At 44.3% G+C, this 15,641-nt stretch overlaps 1 protein-coding gene and 1 long non-coding RNA gene across 3 annotated transcripts in view; one reads left to right on the forward strand and one right to left on the reverse strand.

Moving 5' to 3' along the window:
* The window catches only part of LOC144955440 (uncharacterized), a 29,867-nt gene extending 16,494 nt beyond the window's left edge, over positions 1–13,373 (reverse strand). Inside the window, exons 1-2 of the long non-coding RNA XR_013641672.1 lie at positions 13,302–13,373; positions 3,281–3,359 (exon numbers count right to left, since the gene is read on the reverse strand). This is a non-coding gene — a long non-coding RNA (uncharacterized LOC144955440). The remainder of the gene's footprint in view (positions 1–3,280; positions 3,360–13,301) is intronic.
* SPICE1 (spindle and centriole associated protein 1) lies at positions 1,853–13,623 on the forward strand. 2 transcript variants are annotated; one of them, XM_078885642.1, is made up of 16 exons: positions 1,853–1,985; positions 3,325–3,398; positions 4,240–4,287; positions 4,941–5,030; positions 5,501–5,603; positions 6,199–6,314; positions 7,188–7,308; positions 7,687–7,875; positions 8,790–9,007; positions 9,241–9,339; positions 9,768–9,855; positions 9,983–10,053; positions 10,396–10,597; positions 11,251–11,320; positions 12,187–12,244; positions 12,907–13,623. In XM_078885642.1, exons 2-16 carry the CDS (start codon positions 3,330–3,332, stop codon positions 12,946–12,948), a joined length of 1,584 nt encoding a protein of 527 aa, XP_078741768.1. In that variant the 5' UTR covers positions 1,853–1,985; positions 3,325–3,329; the 3' UTR covers positions 12,949–13,623. The 2 variants fall into 2 exon arrangements, with proteins under 2 accessions (XP_078741768.1, XP_078741774.1); XM_078885648.1 differs by lacking the exon at positions 4,240–4,287.
* The last annotated feature ends 2,018 nt before the right edge of the window (positions 13,624–15,641 follow it).

Genomic DNA, 15,641 nt, shown 5'->3' on the forward strand with positions numbered 1-15,641 from the left:
GGGGGTCAGACATTTGTGACGAGGGGGGGTTTGAGATGTGACGTCCCATCACATTCTACTTAATTAGACTTAATGTTTTCTCCTACAACATCAGAGTGCAGCGCCACATTAAATACGCACTACAATGACAATAGTTTAAAGCGATTTGAAGCATGTTTTATTTTGGGGGGGGGGGCAGAGCTTTGTGACGTCATTTAAGCTGGGTCTGACTTTGTGACGCCGTGTGACGAGGGGGGTCAAAAATCGTCCAAAATCGCGTGACGTCATTTATGGACGGCCCAAACGAGAATCTTAATTATGTATTACACTGGACTGGAGGAATCGGATGAACTATAAATCTCTTTTTCACAGTTGTCCAGCAGAGTCCCACAAGGGACACCGTGCACCCCCCACTCGTGGCCACCTTTCAGTCCCTCCAGAAAAACGCGATTATGCGATCGCAAGATTTCACGAAAAAATCAGCCAAAGTCCGCATATTTATGCGGGGGGCGCGTTTTTTCTAATACGCCGCACTTTCGCCGCATAAATTGCAGATTTCCGCGCGCAAAATATGCGGGCTTGCATGATTTCATAATCCCCGCATTTTCGTTGCAAAAAGTCACATATATCTTAGCAGAAAGTTGAAAAATGTTGCGTTTACTTCACACAAGCGCAGCCATTTCCCCTGTTGCCATGGGAACGTTATGAAGTGACGTCACTCATTACGCGACATCATTAAAAAGCTGCAAAGCCCGCGATGCCAATGAAACGATGATGAAGCCCGCACATCTTTCTCATTTGCCAACAAACATAAGCGCAAAAGACTGCGCAAAGCAGTTCCCCAGTGTGTTACATGACAGTGGGGGGCAAATTATTTTGCATAGCTACCTCTGTAAAACGGGAAGCACACATTTTATTTTTTAATATTTTATTTATTCATTTTTACAGAAGTTGTAGCATATTCATTTTGTAAAGCTACAGAACTTGTTCGACTCAATGTTTTGTAAGTTTGAGCCATCTGCTTGTTAAGGTCTGAAATAAAAGAAAATGAGAACTTAAATATTCCCAGCACTTTCTGTGATGTAGTATGCTTGCTTATCATAGGAAGTAATAAGAAATGACTCTTTACATTAAAGTAGTAGCCTAGTGAATAGGGTGTTGGGGGAATCACTTTTTTTTTCTCTTTTTCATCAAACCGCAGTTTTAGCAAGTTCCCGCAATTTTTGCAAGTTCCCGCAATTTAATCGCATAAAATTGCATAAATATCCCGCATATTCCATCGCATTTTTTAAGAAAACGTGCCGCATAATCAACGATTTTTGCCCGCAACAATCACTAAAAAACTCCACGTTTTTCTGGAGGGACTGACCTTTACTACACACCACACCAGCGACACATTTTAGGCTCAGTCAACCTAGGGGTGGCCCATGACAGGTTGAGATGTTCGCCGCGGTGAGCGGGAATCGAACTCGGGTGTGCCAGGTTCGTAGCGCACTCTGCGCTAACCGCTACGACACTATCGCTCCCCACACACAACACACATAATACACACGTAAAACACAACACAACACACAATACACACAACACAATACACACGTGTAACACAACACAAAACGCACAACACAAAAAACACAAACTCACACGCATAAAACAACACACAAACCAGGACACAAAACCGAACACACAAACATAACACACCACATAAAACACAAAACATAACACACGCGCCACCCTGCCGGATTATAAGACGCAGCAAACCGCACCCCCCCCCACACGTAATAACGGTGTCATCGTGACGTCACCCGCGATGCGTTTACACGACGTCATCGCTGCGATGCGTTTACACGACGTCATCGCTGTAAAGCTTGCGGCGGTGACGTCATCGGGGCCCGCGCTGTGAGCGCGCGCTTCAAACGACGACGACGGCGGCGGCGGCGTTCAGAGGCTGAAAGTTCGGCGGAAGGTGGAAGGAGGTTGGTTGTAGAAGAAGGTCGTCCACAACAGAGGTGGGGTTTTGTTGTTGTTGTTGTTGTTGGGTGAGATCGCGTATATGTTGTGTCGTTAAAACCCGACACGGCCCAAAGTCGTCAGCTTCGTAGTCCACGTAAACAGAAGGCGCCAATTCGTGACGAGAGCGCGGCGTGTTGAAAGAAGCAAATCCACAACATTTTACAGATCCGAGGACGACGTTTACTCACCGGTAACTATTACAACCGGCCTCATCAGGCGGACAGACTTTACCACCCCCAAGGGAGAGATCGTTTACACAACTTCGGGTGCGCAGCCGGCACCGAGCGCCATAGGGGGGGGGACGTTTAAAAGGTCAACACACAAAGGGCAATTCTAGATTTGAAGCTTTCGTGACTGTAAGGATTCATACTCTTAGGTTATATAATGTTTTCAGATAAATAATGAAATCTTGGAAATACTGATTACATAATTATTTCATTTCTATTATTTTTATTACTTATTTTTTCCTACGTGACTTTACCGAAAACACCTAAGAGTATACAAAGGGCAACACACAGAAGGCGGCTTCTCTTGTCAGGGGGCCGAGTGTTGGGCAAGACGTGCCCTATGTTAGCTGCAATGGGCCGTGGCTCGTATAGCCAACACTAAGGCTTGCTCGGAGAGCATTGGCGAGGTTTGAGGCTCACAGGGCCAGACTTTAGGGCTCCTCATTAGACCTCCTTTGCCAGTACCAAAGTATTATAATAATAATAATAGGGGTGTTCCCCTTTTTTCTGGCAACAAAACTAAAACCTTTTTACGAGGATTCATGTCTGCATTAACCACAATACTTGCAGTCAAAATGGGGGGTTAACCCAAATGCGTAGCTTGCGTATGGGGGGTCTACTGACAATGCGCGTACGCATAGGAAACGGGGGGGGGGGGTGAAGCCTCGATAATAATTTGTCTACATTGGCCTTCAAATGAGCCACAGTTCAGTGTCTTCAGTTGTCAGACAACAAGTACTAGCGGGAGAAGTGGGACTGTGGGAGAGGTGTAACTTCGTGTGTCACCGTGCCCCTGACTGCAGCTATCACACAGCTCGGCAAAATAAGTGGCCAAGGTAGGCAACTTAATTCTTTAATGCAGCCGGAGGTGGACTATGTTTGCTTAAACACGTTAATATTATTAATCCTTGATCGTTTCTGCGTGGATTAAATATCGGTCGTTCTATAGGATTCGGGGTGGGGGGTGCGTCAAGCGTACGCACGCATGTGGGGGGGGGGATGTAAAAAGTCCGCGTGCGTACAGGGAGGGGGGCTCAAGTTTTGTCAGAAGTTTGCGTAACTACTCAATGGATGTCCCCTCAAGGAAGGTGGCGTTTCTCCTCCACAGTGGTGATGCCTCCACCGTCCTCGCGGAGTCGGCCGCTGCGGATGAAGACAGCGACACGGAGGCCGGAGTGGGACGTGAGTTTCCCCGCGACGCGAGCTTACTGTGGAAAATAAGAAAATACCATATCCTGTCAACCCATACGGTTTACCCTCATTCTCGTACAGGGAAATTGAGTTTTCAGGTTCGTACGGCATACAAACGTTTCAATGCGGGCAACAACAACAACAACAAAAATGTCTATTTGTTTGTGTTTCTCCCTTGTGATGGGACTTTGTAGGATAAACTTTGGGATTTATAAGGGCACGGTGTGACCAATAGGTTCTGAATTGATCTGTAATAAGGTAGGCGCTGATAAGGGGTTGACAGGTATGCAATACCTCGAGAAATGTGATTTTTTTTTTATATCAATGTAATTGACAAGAACTACGAAAACTAACAAGTCACTACCCCCCTCCCACCCCAAAAAACTACAATTTGGCTGAAATGAAAAAAAAACTCGATTGTTTTATTTCCAAAAGTCAGTTCCAAGAAGAATACGTGTCTGTGGGGCTTCAGTGTAGGCAGCAGAGGGCAGCATCGTAAATTCAGTCGCCTTCGCCAATATGGTGAAGTATAATGAAATTGCCCACCCAGCCTGCCCGTTTGTGGGCAGGATGTGTCTGTCTTTAGTGTGTGTAGAGTATATTCGGTGGCAAAATTCTGGCGCACTGTACTACAAACCTGGGTTATATTACCGGCCACGGCTAATAGGTTCTGATATGACTTAGTGGCCGGTGATACCCGAACCTGTTCTGGGCCTCCCATAGGGAGATCAACTCAGCCTTAAATAAGTACCTGGTATGGTGTGTTAACTTTATCACTGACGAGACAAATGCAGCTGCACTGGTTATCATTGTTTTTATTTGCGTGTTACAGGACACTGTCTCTGACCTCACCGTATACCGTGCCACCCCTCAGGAGATGGTGAGGATTTTTTCATGTCTGAGTAGCTCTAAGGGTGGGATGGTGTACTGGCAAGCTCCCACACTAGGCCTTTAACCTTATCTTTGTAAGTTACCCCCTGTTAAGCTTTGCTTCAAATCAAGATTAAGCTTTGCTTGTTGATGATATTAGAAATCCTATAACCAGACTGCTTTTAGCCTGCCATGAAAATGTGGAATTTCCATCACTGGCTCAGGGTTACAGATGAATGAGTGCCGGTCACACTCATTTAGTCAATATTTTTGGCAAAGCCTTGCCTAAAATGACAATTATAAACCTGACACTCCCATTTTGAACCCTTCTAATAAACACACACAAACCCATTGTTCAAACCCAGGACAAAGGCAGTGTTTGCTTAGTGTCTCAGACATTCTCATTATGAACCCTCTGAGAGAGACACACACCTGACCCAGAGCATTAACCTGGGATTTTAAGAGTGTTGGCTTTGTGTCAATATCGCTGGTGTGATATAATCATTATAAACCATCTTACAGATTTACACCCAATCCCTGGGATTGAACCTTAAATCTTGGATCTCTGCCGTGTTGGTGAAGTGTATCCTTATCAGCCTTATTGGTCCTGGATCGATGTTTCTGACATGTCCATCATGAACCTTTATGCATTTTCGTTGGCAGGAGAAGCGTCGCGAGAATTCCCGATCATCAAATGAAACTCGGCCCTGGTCTCGTGGATCAGGATCGCACAACGCAATGGTAACACGGGAGGTCAGTATATCTGTGAGTGTGTGTACCACAGTTGGCAGTGGGGAGCACAGGTGGTGCATCTGTCAGTCATCTCTATCAGCCCATAACACCTCCGTCTGTCCCGTGACCTGCCAGCCTTCAACACTTCATGTGGGCTCAAAGTGCATCCAGCCTGGCACAATGGTATTGTAGTATAACACTGCACTATCAATCCATCAAGTGATATCTGAACCCCTTCTGGACCCCTGCTAGGTCGATTCGGCCATAAATGAGCACCTGGTATGTTCAGTAAAGGGGAGAAAAAGGAAGCTGACCATGGTCCTGGCCACATCACCCTCTCGTGCGCTGTGCTGGCTAGTAATATGTGCTTGCTTACAACACTTGCCCCAAAAGTCTATTACATTAAGGCTATACGGGGGATCTTTGCATGTATCTGTGAGTGTGTGTTTACAAAACCTCTCCATCCATGCTTCCCTGCGTTTGTGCTCTAGGTTCTCTCTCCATGGAGAGATATTCATGATGTTCTGTCAAAATCGGATCAAACACTGGTGGATGCGAGGGGTGTGTTTGGAGAAAGACTCTTCCGACACGCTGGTTTGTATAACTGATGCCCTCTGACCAACCGATGCCCTCTCCAAATCACCTCTTCACCAATTCTCCACCTCACAATGTCACCCACTCACCAAATTACCCACCAACTCACTCCCTCAACAACTCACCCATTCACAAACTCACCAACTTATGAAATCGAGCAATCGCTAGCTCACCCACTCAGCTCGTGGTCCCATGCCAGCCCAGCCGATTTGACACCAAGGAGTTGAAAATGTCAGCCCCCAGGATCCCATTCCTGTCCCATTCAGCACATGTTCACCTGGGCTGACCTGATCAATCATGATGTCATGAGGTGAAATCAGAGATGCATATTTTATGTATGTTGTTATGTTAGCATTTCTATACACTTGTATGTTTGTCTCTATATATATTGCTCATATGTCTCTGTTTCTATATGTATCTTTGTGTCGATATGTATGTTTGTGTATGCGTGAGTCTACGTCAATGTGCCCATTTATGTAGCTCTGTACGTATGTTTGTCTTCATTATATGTGAATGTCTCCATCTATACACCCATAGGTATGTATCTGTGTACGTATGTGTTTGTCTCATGTACGTCTCGTGTGTATTTGTGCAGGTTTCCCAGCCGTGACCCGTGCCCCTGGCGTGACCTCGTATGACCCTCTCCTAGCCTCACCACCCCCTTGCCGCACTCAGCTTTCCCTGCTCAGTGAATCCGTCATGGCAACACGGGTGAGCTACAGCACTAACACGGTGCCACAGTAATCGCTATAGTCCTGACACACTACACAATATTGCTTTATCCCTACACATGTACTACTCCAGCCCAGATATTCACGCGACACTAGCCAACATACTAATACTGTTCTACACAAAACATGATAGTCGTGGCGCAGATATTCACAGCTCTGGCATTACGTTCAGCACTAACAGTATTCATAATATTGATATGACAGTACAGTACCTTGTCCATACACTAGCCCTGACAATCACACTACCATAGCATTTAAACTTCACTACACTTTCATACACCACAACATCAGCCAATTAACATTAAATTAAACTGTGCAAATGTCTTTAGCCTCAAAAAGTGTTTGAAATGTAAGTTGGGGGAATTGTTCTACCCTGTGGGTTCAATCCCAACCCCGACGACTATATAGTTGGAATTTGCATGTTCTCCCCGTGGTCGATTGTATTTTTTTCCGGGTCCTCCGGTTTTTCTCTCCACGTTTATAAACATGTGTTTAGAGTATTTAGCCGCTATAAATTTCCACGTGATAAGTCACTTTGTTTACCTATTATTTGTAGCCAGGTCGCGTATTGGGCCTTACCTGGTAAAATAAAATAGCTTTTAAAAAGTTTTCCTAGTTTAAATGGGTGTATGTATGTCTATATATGTGACATCACATCAACCTACCTACTAATATATTTTGCGGGATGCACTTTATTTCTCCTGGAAGAAATGTCTAAGTTGGTGACTATATTACTCTATACATCGTTATTTGTGATGTGTGTAATATTTGTGTGTATGTGTGTACATATTGGTGTGTGTTTATACACGTGTGCATATTTGCGTGTGGGTGTAAATATACCTCTCACATTCAGGCTTTGAACGACATTGGGAGCGAAGCTGAACATCATTGGAAGGGATCACATAACCCACGATCCATCCAATCAGACGAAGACCTGGATGTGACTCCCTCTTCGCAGCCGAACCCCCGTGGAGGTCAGGGGCTTCTCATTTAGTACAGGCCCAGGCTGTATTTTCCTAGACCAGCTCTAGGCAGCACTATCCTAAATTGGGCCCAAGTTGAAACTTCAAGGAAAATTCAGCCCAAAAACAGATGGCTCTTCTCTATAAACCACACATTTAGGATGTTTGGTACAAGTTGGAATTTCTTTAGCATTGAAATACTCTGAAGTGATTTTTCAGGCTTGTTCTAATGACAACATTACAGTGATTGTGGGAAAAAATTCGAAATGTTTATCTTTTCCTAGTTACAAACATGTAGAACATAATTTAGATGGTTCACCCGCAAAATACTATATAGATATTTGGATGTCTGTGTGTACTGTACATCAATATGGGCACGTGTATTCACAGCCGCTCTTAACAACACGGAAGCTGTGCAGCGCGTGGCCTCACGACTCTGCCAGGGAGAGTCAAAGGAGGATGGTGGGAGCCTCCCAGCAAACAACGAACACACCCTCCCACAGAAAGACTCACGTCACAACAACAGCAACAACAACAGCAGCATCGATAGCAGCAGCAGAAAGCATAGTAACTTTGAGGGTAAGATATTTGTTGTGATCATGGTATTGGAAGTACACGCTAGGGTGAGAAGACACATTACAAGCACCGCTGAGGTCCAGTTTCAAGGTTCGCACCCTGGGATCGAGTGTTGCTGACTCAGTGATTCGTAATGGCCATGTAAGAGAGACTAATCCCCGCAGCTTGAGCTCAGTGGTGCAAGCTGAATGTCTGATATTATAATCTATAAACCTGACATGGCCATTACTATCCTCCTGGGAGCCACCCACGCTCAAGGCTTGAACCCAGGACCTCATTACAGATGGCTTAGCATCTCCAATATGACCATTTATTAACATAGCATCATCTTCCTAAATTCTACACAGCCGTAATGAACCCACAAAAAGACACCCAGACCCAAGGCTCAGACTGAGTTCATGAACAGATACCTTGGGAGTATTTTCCCTTCACATGCATGGGTTATCTCCGGGTGCTGCAGTGTCCTCCCATATGCAAATGCTCCTTAAAAAGGAATACACTAAACATCCGAATGCAGGTTCCTCCTTGAGAATATTAGTGTAGCTTTCCTGGATAAATTGAATATAATTATTGTTATTGTGTGAGATATTGTTTTTGTGAAATTATTATTCAAAGCCTAGGTGGTCATCTCTGTTGACAGCCCTGAGGGAGTGGTGGAAAGTCCACATTCCCCTGGTGGGAGCCACTTGTTCCATAAGAAAATGATTACTTTTGAATTAAGACAAAAGAGTGCCACTCATTTAATCAACCCCAGAGGGATGATGATGGTGGAGTTGTTTTTTTTTTATAATTCAGTGATGGTGATTATGGTTTTATCAATCATTTAGCAATAATAATATTTACGACATTGCAAGGGTTTTTGTGTGACACTGAGCAACTGTGCAAATGCTTTTCCCTTTCCCTCCACCTTTATGCAGATCCAGAATTGGCCTCTAAAGTTCATCAGCTTTTGTCCCGACTGGAGATTGCTGTAAAGGAGTGTGGACGCACGGACATAGGTGTCTCCGAGTCTCCAGCATCTGCCTCCCCAGATGCTAGAGACTTGGAGTCCTTGACTCCAAAATCTCTTTCTCCGTGGGTCTACGCAGAGGCTGCACTGAGAAACTTGGAAAAAGTGACATCACTACTCACTGAGGTGTTGATGGTTATCATGGCGGCGGTGGTGGGTATGGGTAGTGGTGTTTTCGGTGATGGTGGTGTTGTTGGTAGTGATGGTGGTAGTGAATATGATGCTCATATTAATGCGTGGTCATGATTTTAATGATGTTACTAATTATGATTGTTATCATTGATTCTGTTGACAATGATGCTAATAATGGTTATATAAATGTTACTAATGCCTACGGTGTTGATGGTGCTATTTGGTAGACCCGGAGCGAGGTGTCTCGTCTGCGTGAGGAGCGATCCCTCCTCCTCGCCATTACAGCCGAGATGATGTCAACCCGCGATGACATCGCTCTCCTGCAGGTACCATATGCTGCCTTTCGCTCTGCACGAACAGCACCTTTCGGTGTGCTTGGTGGTGTCACATGGCTGTGCTTATTAGGTGCTTGCTAACAATATGAATGTATGACCTTGTGTGATAAATGGTGAGGTTCATTGTGTGAAATTTAGAAAATTATGTTGATGACATTTTCGTGTAGTTTCTGATAAGGATGATGTTGATACCAATGAGGTGAATAATGATCATAATACTCAAGATGACAGTGCTACTGTGATAATGATGTGTGAAAATAATGTTATCTGATGTCAATTATTTAACTTTTGGTGGTGGTGGTGATGTAGGTAATATATATGCATGTATGTTGAACTGTTCCACCATACATAGCCAACCGTTTTAATAGGTGCTGATGATGGTTTTGAAGCTACTGCTTATTATGCTGTTGGTGTTACAGGTTCGTCTGCAGCATCATGTTGTCTCTGTGGAGGAGGAGATGATGACCGTCAGGCACACACTGGCATCGCTCAGCTCGTCTAGTCCCGGTGACTCAGCTGATCATCTCCAACCCATTACCATCACACAGCTTTTTACATTGTTTTTTTACTATTGTGATGGTGGTTTAGTTGTCAATGTTAGTATTGTGGTTGCTTTCTTGGTGTTGATGTTCAGGCACTACTGGGAAATCAGCTCAGGTTCTAACCCAACAACTGTCACAGAAAAATGCTGAGAGAGATAAACAGGTGAGATGATGATGATGCCTCCAGTGGGAGGTCGCTCATTCTTCTCTGTTGCCCCCATGATCTGGATGTCTCGTACCTCATTAAATCCACCCTGTTGATTCCTTGCCCCTGTTCAAGTCCAGGCTCAAGACTTCCCCTTTTCCCTCTGCCTATTTATGCCTCTATTTACAAAAAACACCCACCCCTTCTTTACAGCGTCTGGAGTAGTGATCACATTTAGATGCTAAATACAAATTCCATTGGTCATAAAAATGCCAATATTTTGCTACTGCTGATATTGATTCTGCTTCTAATGTTATCTGCTTCTAATGTTATATGCTTCCCCTCCACACAACTGGGCAGGAGGCAGCTGCAAGGTCTTCCCTGCTGCAGCAGGTGGAGCAGCTGTCGCTGCAACAGGCAGCTGCTTGGGGCAGACTCCAACAGCTGCAGCAGCAACAGCTCCCAACAACTGAGGCAGTTTCTCCCCCCATCTCTCCCATCCCGCCCCTCCCTCCTCGCCCCTCCCTCTCAACCCCGAGTCCTGAAGGATCCACACTTTCAGGTGGGAATGGCAAGGTCTTGATGACCCCCAATGTTAACAAAGCATTGTGTTGTCAGTATTATAAATACAATGGGACAATGAGAGGATGGCTGTGGTGATGAACCCTATTTAGAGCGGTAGTAGATTTATGATGGTTTCAGGGTAATGAGCTCAATTAAATGTTTAGCCAATATTAATGTCACAGTGTGGCAGAGGGGTTGGTTGTGTCAAAATTAGGAGTTGTAATAAGAGTGGAAGCATTACGCTGTATTCTAGCTCCTGATCATGTAATGATAATTGGGCCTAATACAATTTATGCATGTCCGTATTCTCGACTCGGTGACATTGACAATCTGGTCATGTAAAGCTAAGCTCCAATACAGGAGAAAGTGTTTCTCGGCATCATGATTTTGTTTTCAAAATCAGGGCAACTGCAGAGTATGTTAATAAATAAGTGCATGTGGCGTGCTGATGAGCTCCACTATCACAGGCATTAAGGAAAGTGGCAGTAGGCTTTCAGCCATGTGATTAATAATGAGTGGGTCTGTGTTTATGAAAGCAAGTGTATTATACTCGTGAACCCCAATGACACCGAGTGTGCGAGGCGAATGAGTGACCATCTGGCATACCATGCTGATGAACTCAAATAAAGATGAATTCTGTATTGTTTTCAGGATCCCAGCAAAGACTCCCACAGGTATCCATGGAGCTGCCAGACTTAAGAAAACCCAGGACCCACACACAGTAAGGATGTCATTTAATGGAGTGTAAGAGCTGTTGATGAGCTCCAATAAGGGCTTTGCCAAGTTATCTGATTGGGTATCCTTATTATCATAGTGTTCAACTGAAACCAAACGATTTCCAGTTCAAACCTTAATCAGGGTTTGACTCGGCTTAGGATTACCATCAAAATCATCCCTCCAAGGTTGATCAAATGAATAGCATCGTTTTTGTGGGAGGAGTCAACAACAGAGGTTACCATTCTGTAAAAAGACTGGCCACCACTTTGATAATGTGGAATTTCCCCCAGCGGCTCGGGGTCATCGATGAAGATGAGTGGTCCGTCATTCGTGTGAGCAGGATGACACTGACTTTAACTGCCCTGTGTAGTGTAAACACAGTTGTCACATATAGGGTGGCAATGATTATACCCACTTATAATCCACAATAATGACACGGTTGTGTGTGTGTGTCATAAGAGTACGTGTTTGTGTGCATTTTTGGGGATTGGCGATGCAGTGGTGTTTGCATTGTGCAATGATCCTGGTGACCTTGGTTAATCTCACAGCCATGGATTGCATCAATGGTACCACCACCTCTTTGAGCTTGTGGATATTAATACGTGCTTACGAATCTTAAGTTTTTCTGGGTTATGTAGTGGGCAGCAGACGGCAGTACATAACTCAATTCCTGTACTGCACTTATGTGCTCCAATATCTGTACTCCCCACATTCACAAACCGGCACTGACCAGCATGGTGAAGTATGATCAAGTCATCCACATGACCTGCACGATGTGGGGAGGCCCTCGTACTGCAATATATTGACACATTGGGCTGTTTATCCCAACTGTCCATACGGCTAAACATGTGATCTCTGTTTTTTTGTCAGAGTGGACGTGGGAGCTGGTGTTATATCGGACACTGTATCTCATCGTGCCGATAACAAGGTATGACTCGTAATGTATCATATGACTGCTAACATGATTTCTCGTGTATCATATGACTCTCCTCACATTAGTATTCGACTGGGTGTCAATGTGTCAGAACAAGGCGTGTAATGATTCATCACTTCCCGTAACTTTCAATGAATTGTAACGATTCAGATTTGTAATGTGGCACAATCATCAATCTATCTCATGTTTGTTATCTCATTTGTATTGTATGTCTTGTGTGTTCTGTTGTTTTTTCTCTGATTACATTCACATTTCATATAATTTTCATATGACAAATATGATCAGTACTATGATTTAATGCATGTGTCTTCTGTGAATAAATGTATTTTAATCAATGAAGCATTACATTCAGAGTAAGAAGACCCGGCTCAAAGTTGTAAAATAGTGGGTTAGCACAGTCCATCATCATGATCATTAGATCATCTTCTGAGATTGATCAATCTGAATAGCACCACCGGTGTCTCTATCCTATCCTATGAAGAGGCTTAATTCGCTTATAGGAATGTGGAATTTCCACCCCTCAGGCAGGGCTGCTAATGTTGACTAGCCACTACCCCATGCTCATTGGAGCAGGGCAAATATTTGACTTTGATCATGGGGATCTTGCTCGTGTTGGTGGCGATGATAATGTTTTAGAAATGTTATCCTTTTTCCAGGATGGAGGTGGTTGGTTTGCGCTATCTCACGCTGTAGTCTGAAGTGATGCTGGGAGGTCAACGTCGTCATTACTTTCCTGATCGTCAATAGAAGCAGCAGCAACGATCTCTTCGACTAAAAATACCAACATCACTATTACTAATATCGTCATCATAATTACAATCATCAATAACATAAACATTATCGTTGTCAACATTATCAACATCTGAATAATCACAACATAAACATGAATTTACATAATGAACGTCACTACCATTATCAAAACCATAATCAATTACATTATCTGCATCAGCTTCGTCAGCCTCCACATAATTTTCACCAGCGGCAACTCTACAACAATCGCCACAGCCCCGTCTACAAAACCACCCCATCACGAAGTTCCATCGTCACTCACGTCTATGTGTTGCACTCGCCGATTTTAACGATGTTTTTTTTGTCGTCAGTGTACTTATTCATATTCTTTGGGTCTTTCGGTAAAGCCACGTAGATATAAAAAAAAATCATAAAAAATATCACGTTTCGATCGCAACACAAGCAACCAAAATCGTTAACTCCGGCCCCTATCTACGTGCCCAACCCTAAACCATATTTTAATTACAATTATTAAAAAAAGTGTGTATGTAACGTTTATTTTTAATAATGATCTTGTTATACAGGTCTGTTATGCAAGTCACAACAACATGTATTCTTAAATAATATTTTTAAAGTGATCTAAATCCAACAATAAACGGTTATAGTATTGTAATAAACCTCTCTTGTGTTAGTCTCTTGTGTTTGAAGTGTAATTTGCAAGGGTTGAGGTGACGGTCAAGGCCCCTCTTAGCTCGCGGGCCCAGCCGGCTTTCTTCGGGAGGGAAACCAGGCAAGGCCCGTGGTCTCGCGGGATCCTGTGTCAGGGTAGGCCTCGGGTAACCGAGCACGTAATTCATGTTGAAAACATTACTCGCGGCCTTCATACATTTAACAGGGTCGTTAATAATCTAAATCGGTTTAATGATGCAACCCTAAAGTATAGGGTTTTATGAGCTCTACTGTAACAAGCCACCGTCGAACTACAGTAGGCGACACGTGTAACGTTACTGTAATGCGGTTTACATTATTTTTTTTTACTCCGAAACTTTAACGGACACTCAAATCTGCGGTTAAAACAGGAGCGAGTGCTGTGTGTGTGTTGGCAAGGGCCAAATGTTCTCGTGGGTTCCTTGTTTTGGCTGCGGTGTTTACTCCCGTCGCCCCTGGCAACGTGGCTGCCACGTGTGCCCTTACAAGGACTTTCCGCCGGCTTTTCCGAGGAATTCCGTGGCCACCCCGACGTACGTCACGCCAGCGCGACCAATGGCATGCACCGGGGGAAGCCCCCCTCCTCCCCTCCCCCCCTTTGTTTTGCACCGTGTTGTTGATGGTCGCCCAGGGTGACGGTGCCCCTGGGTGTCACGCTGGGACATTTGTAATGAGAAAGAAGGGGGGGAAAAAGGATTTTAAGCACTTAGCCAAACATTGTTCGGGGTAGCCTACGTTATTTTTAGTGTGGAATTCATACGCTTGAGTGTGTCAAGGCGGGGGTTTGCGCTGTCAGCTTGAGTTCCAATCGGGTGAAATATATTTATTTCATCCCAATGCGCCCATTTATAATTGTCGAATTTCAAGGGTTTCCCCTGCTTACACAACCAATCGGGTGGTTCTTGGTTCCATTTGTGCAACTTACACGTTCCCGCGACAGGGCCAAGTCTGGCTATAGAACGACCGCTGTTCACTGTCCACAGACGGGTGCTTGCCATTGTATCGACTCCGGATAAATAATGTTGTTTGTGGAAATTACACATTCCCATGGCGTGGGTCAGTCTATTCATTGGACAACCACACTTGACTTTAACGAAGTATTTCTTATGTATTCACCCCAGAGGCATGGAGATGGACTGCGTTAACCCCCCAAATGATGGCGAGTCGAGCGATTGCCAGATCTCTGGGCTGATAATTCGATGTGTAAAGGTGCTCAATCTATCAGGATTATAATATAATATTCCGAACTAATGTCCATAACCTCTAACCTCTAATACTAAGCTCTCACCTCATCTCAAATCCTATCCCTTGACTCTTATATCCAAGCTATGCACCTTAAACCGTAACCCTATATGAAAACTAATTTTATATTCGTCAGCTAAAATCTAAAGAATCAGCAATCGTAAAGGACTGATAAAAGCAACTCGGGAAAGAGCTGTGATTGGACGAAGCTCTTGTCTATGAGTGGATGAAAATCTGGGGGAGTAGTAGCCACTCCCATATAAATAGTGGGGGGGGGGGGATTGGGGGGTTATTGCACTGTCAGCCCGGCGTCCTACGCTTCTTCCCTGTCACGGCTAACATCAGTGGCGAGTGATACCTGAAGCAGTCCTGGGCCCACCCTGCAACAACACGCACGGAGCAATGCGGTGATGTATGGTCAAACAACCCGACGACATTCGGTGCAGGGAGGCCTCCTGTAAATTATTAATATTATTTGTATTAAATCGCATTCATGATAATCTCCATTCATTATTTGGACTCGGAGCCAGCGATGGGAATGCTACTCTCCTATGCCGGGAGCCAGTCTATTCACAAGCTGACTACTGTTGCAGCGATAACATGTTTGCTATAATTAGCAATTGAAAGTTATTTATTGCTCAAATGAACATTGAAGCGGTGATCATCTCCTGTTTCAGCCCTGAGTCAGTGATGAATATTCCTCATTTCCCAT

This window comes from Lampetra fluviatilis, chromosome 3 (assembly GCF_964198595.1).
Source record: "Lampetra fluviatilis chromosome 3, kcLamFluv1.1, whole genome shotgun sequence".
NCBI lineage: Eukaryota > Metazoa > Chordata > Hyperoartia > Petromyzontiformes > Petromyzontidae > Lampetra > Lampetra fluviatilis.

Coding starts and splice junctions, on each gene's coding strand:
- SPICE1 (XM_078885642.1), top strand. CDS start 3,330: ATGCCTCCACCGTCCTCGCGGAGTCGGCCGCTGCGGATGAAGACAGCG. Junction 7,876..8,789: donor AAAGCATAGTAACTTTGAGG/GTAAGATATTTG, acceptor ACCTTTATGCAG/ATCCAGAATTGGCCTCTAAA. Junction 12,245..12,906: donor CTCATCGTGCCGATAACAAG/GTATGACTCGTA, acceptor TCCTTTTTCCAG/GATGGAGGTGGTTGGTTTGC.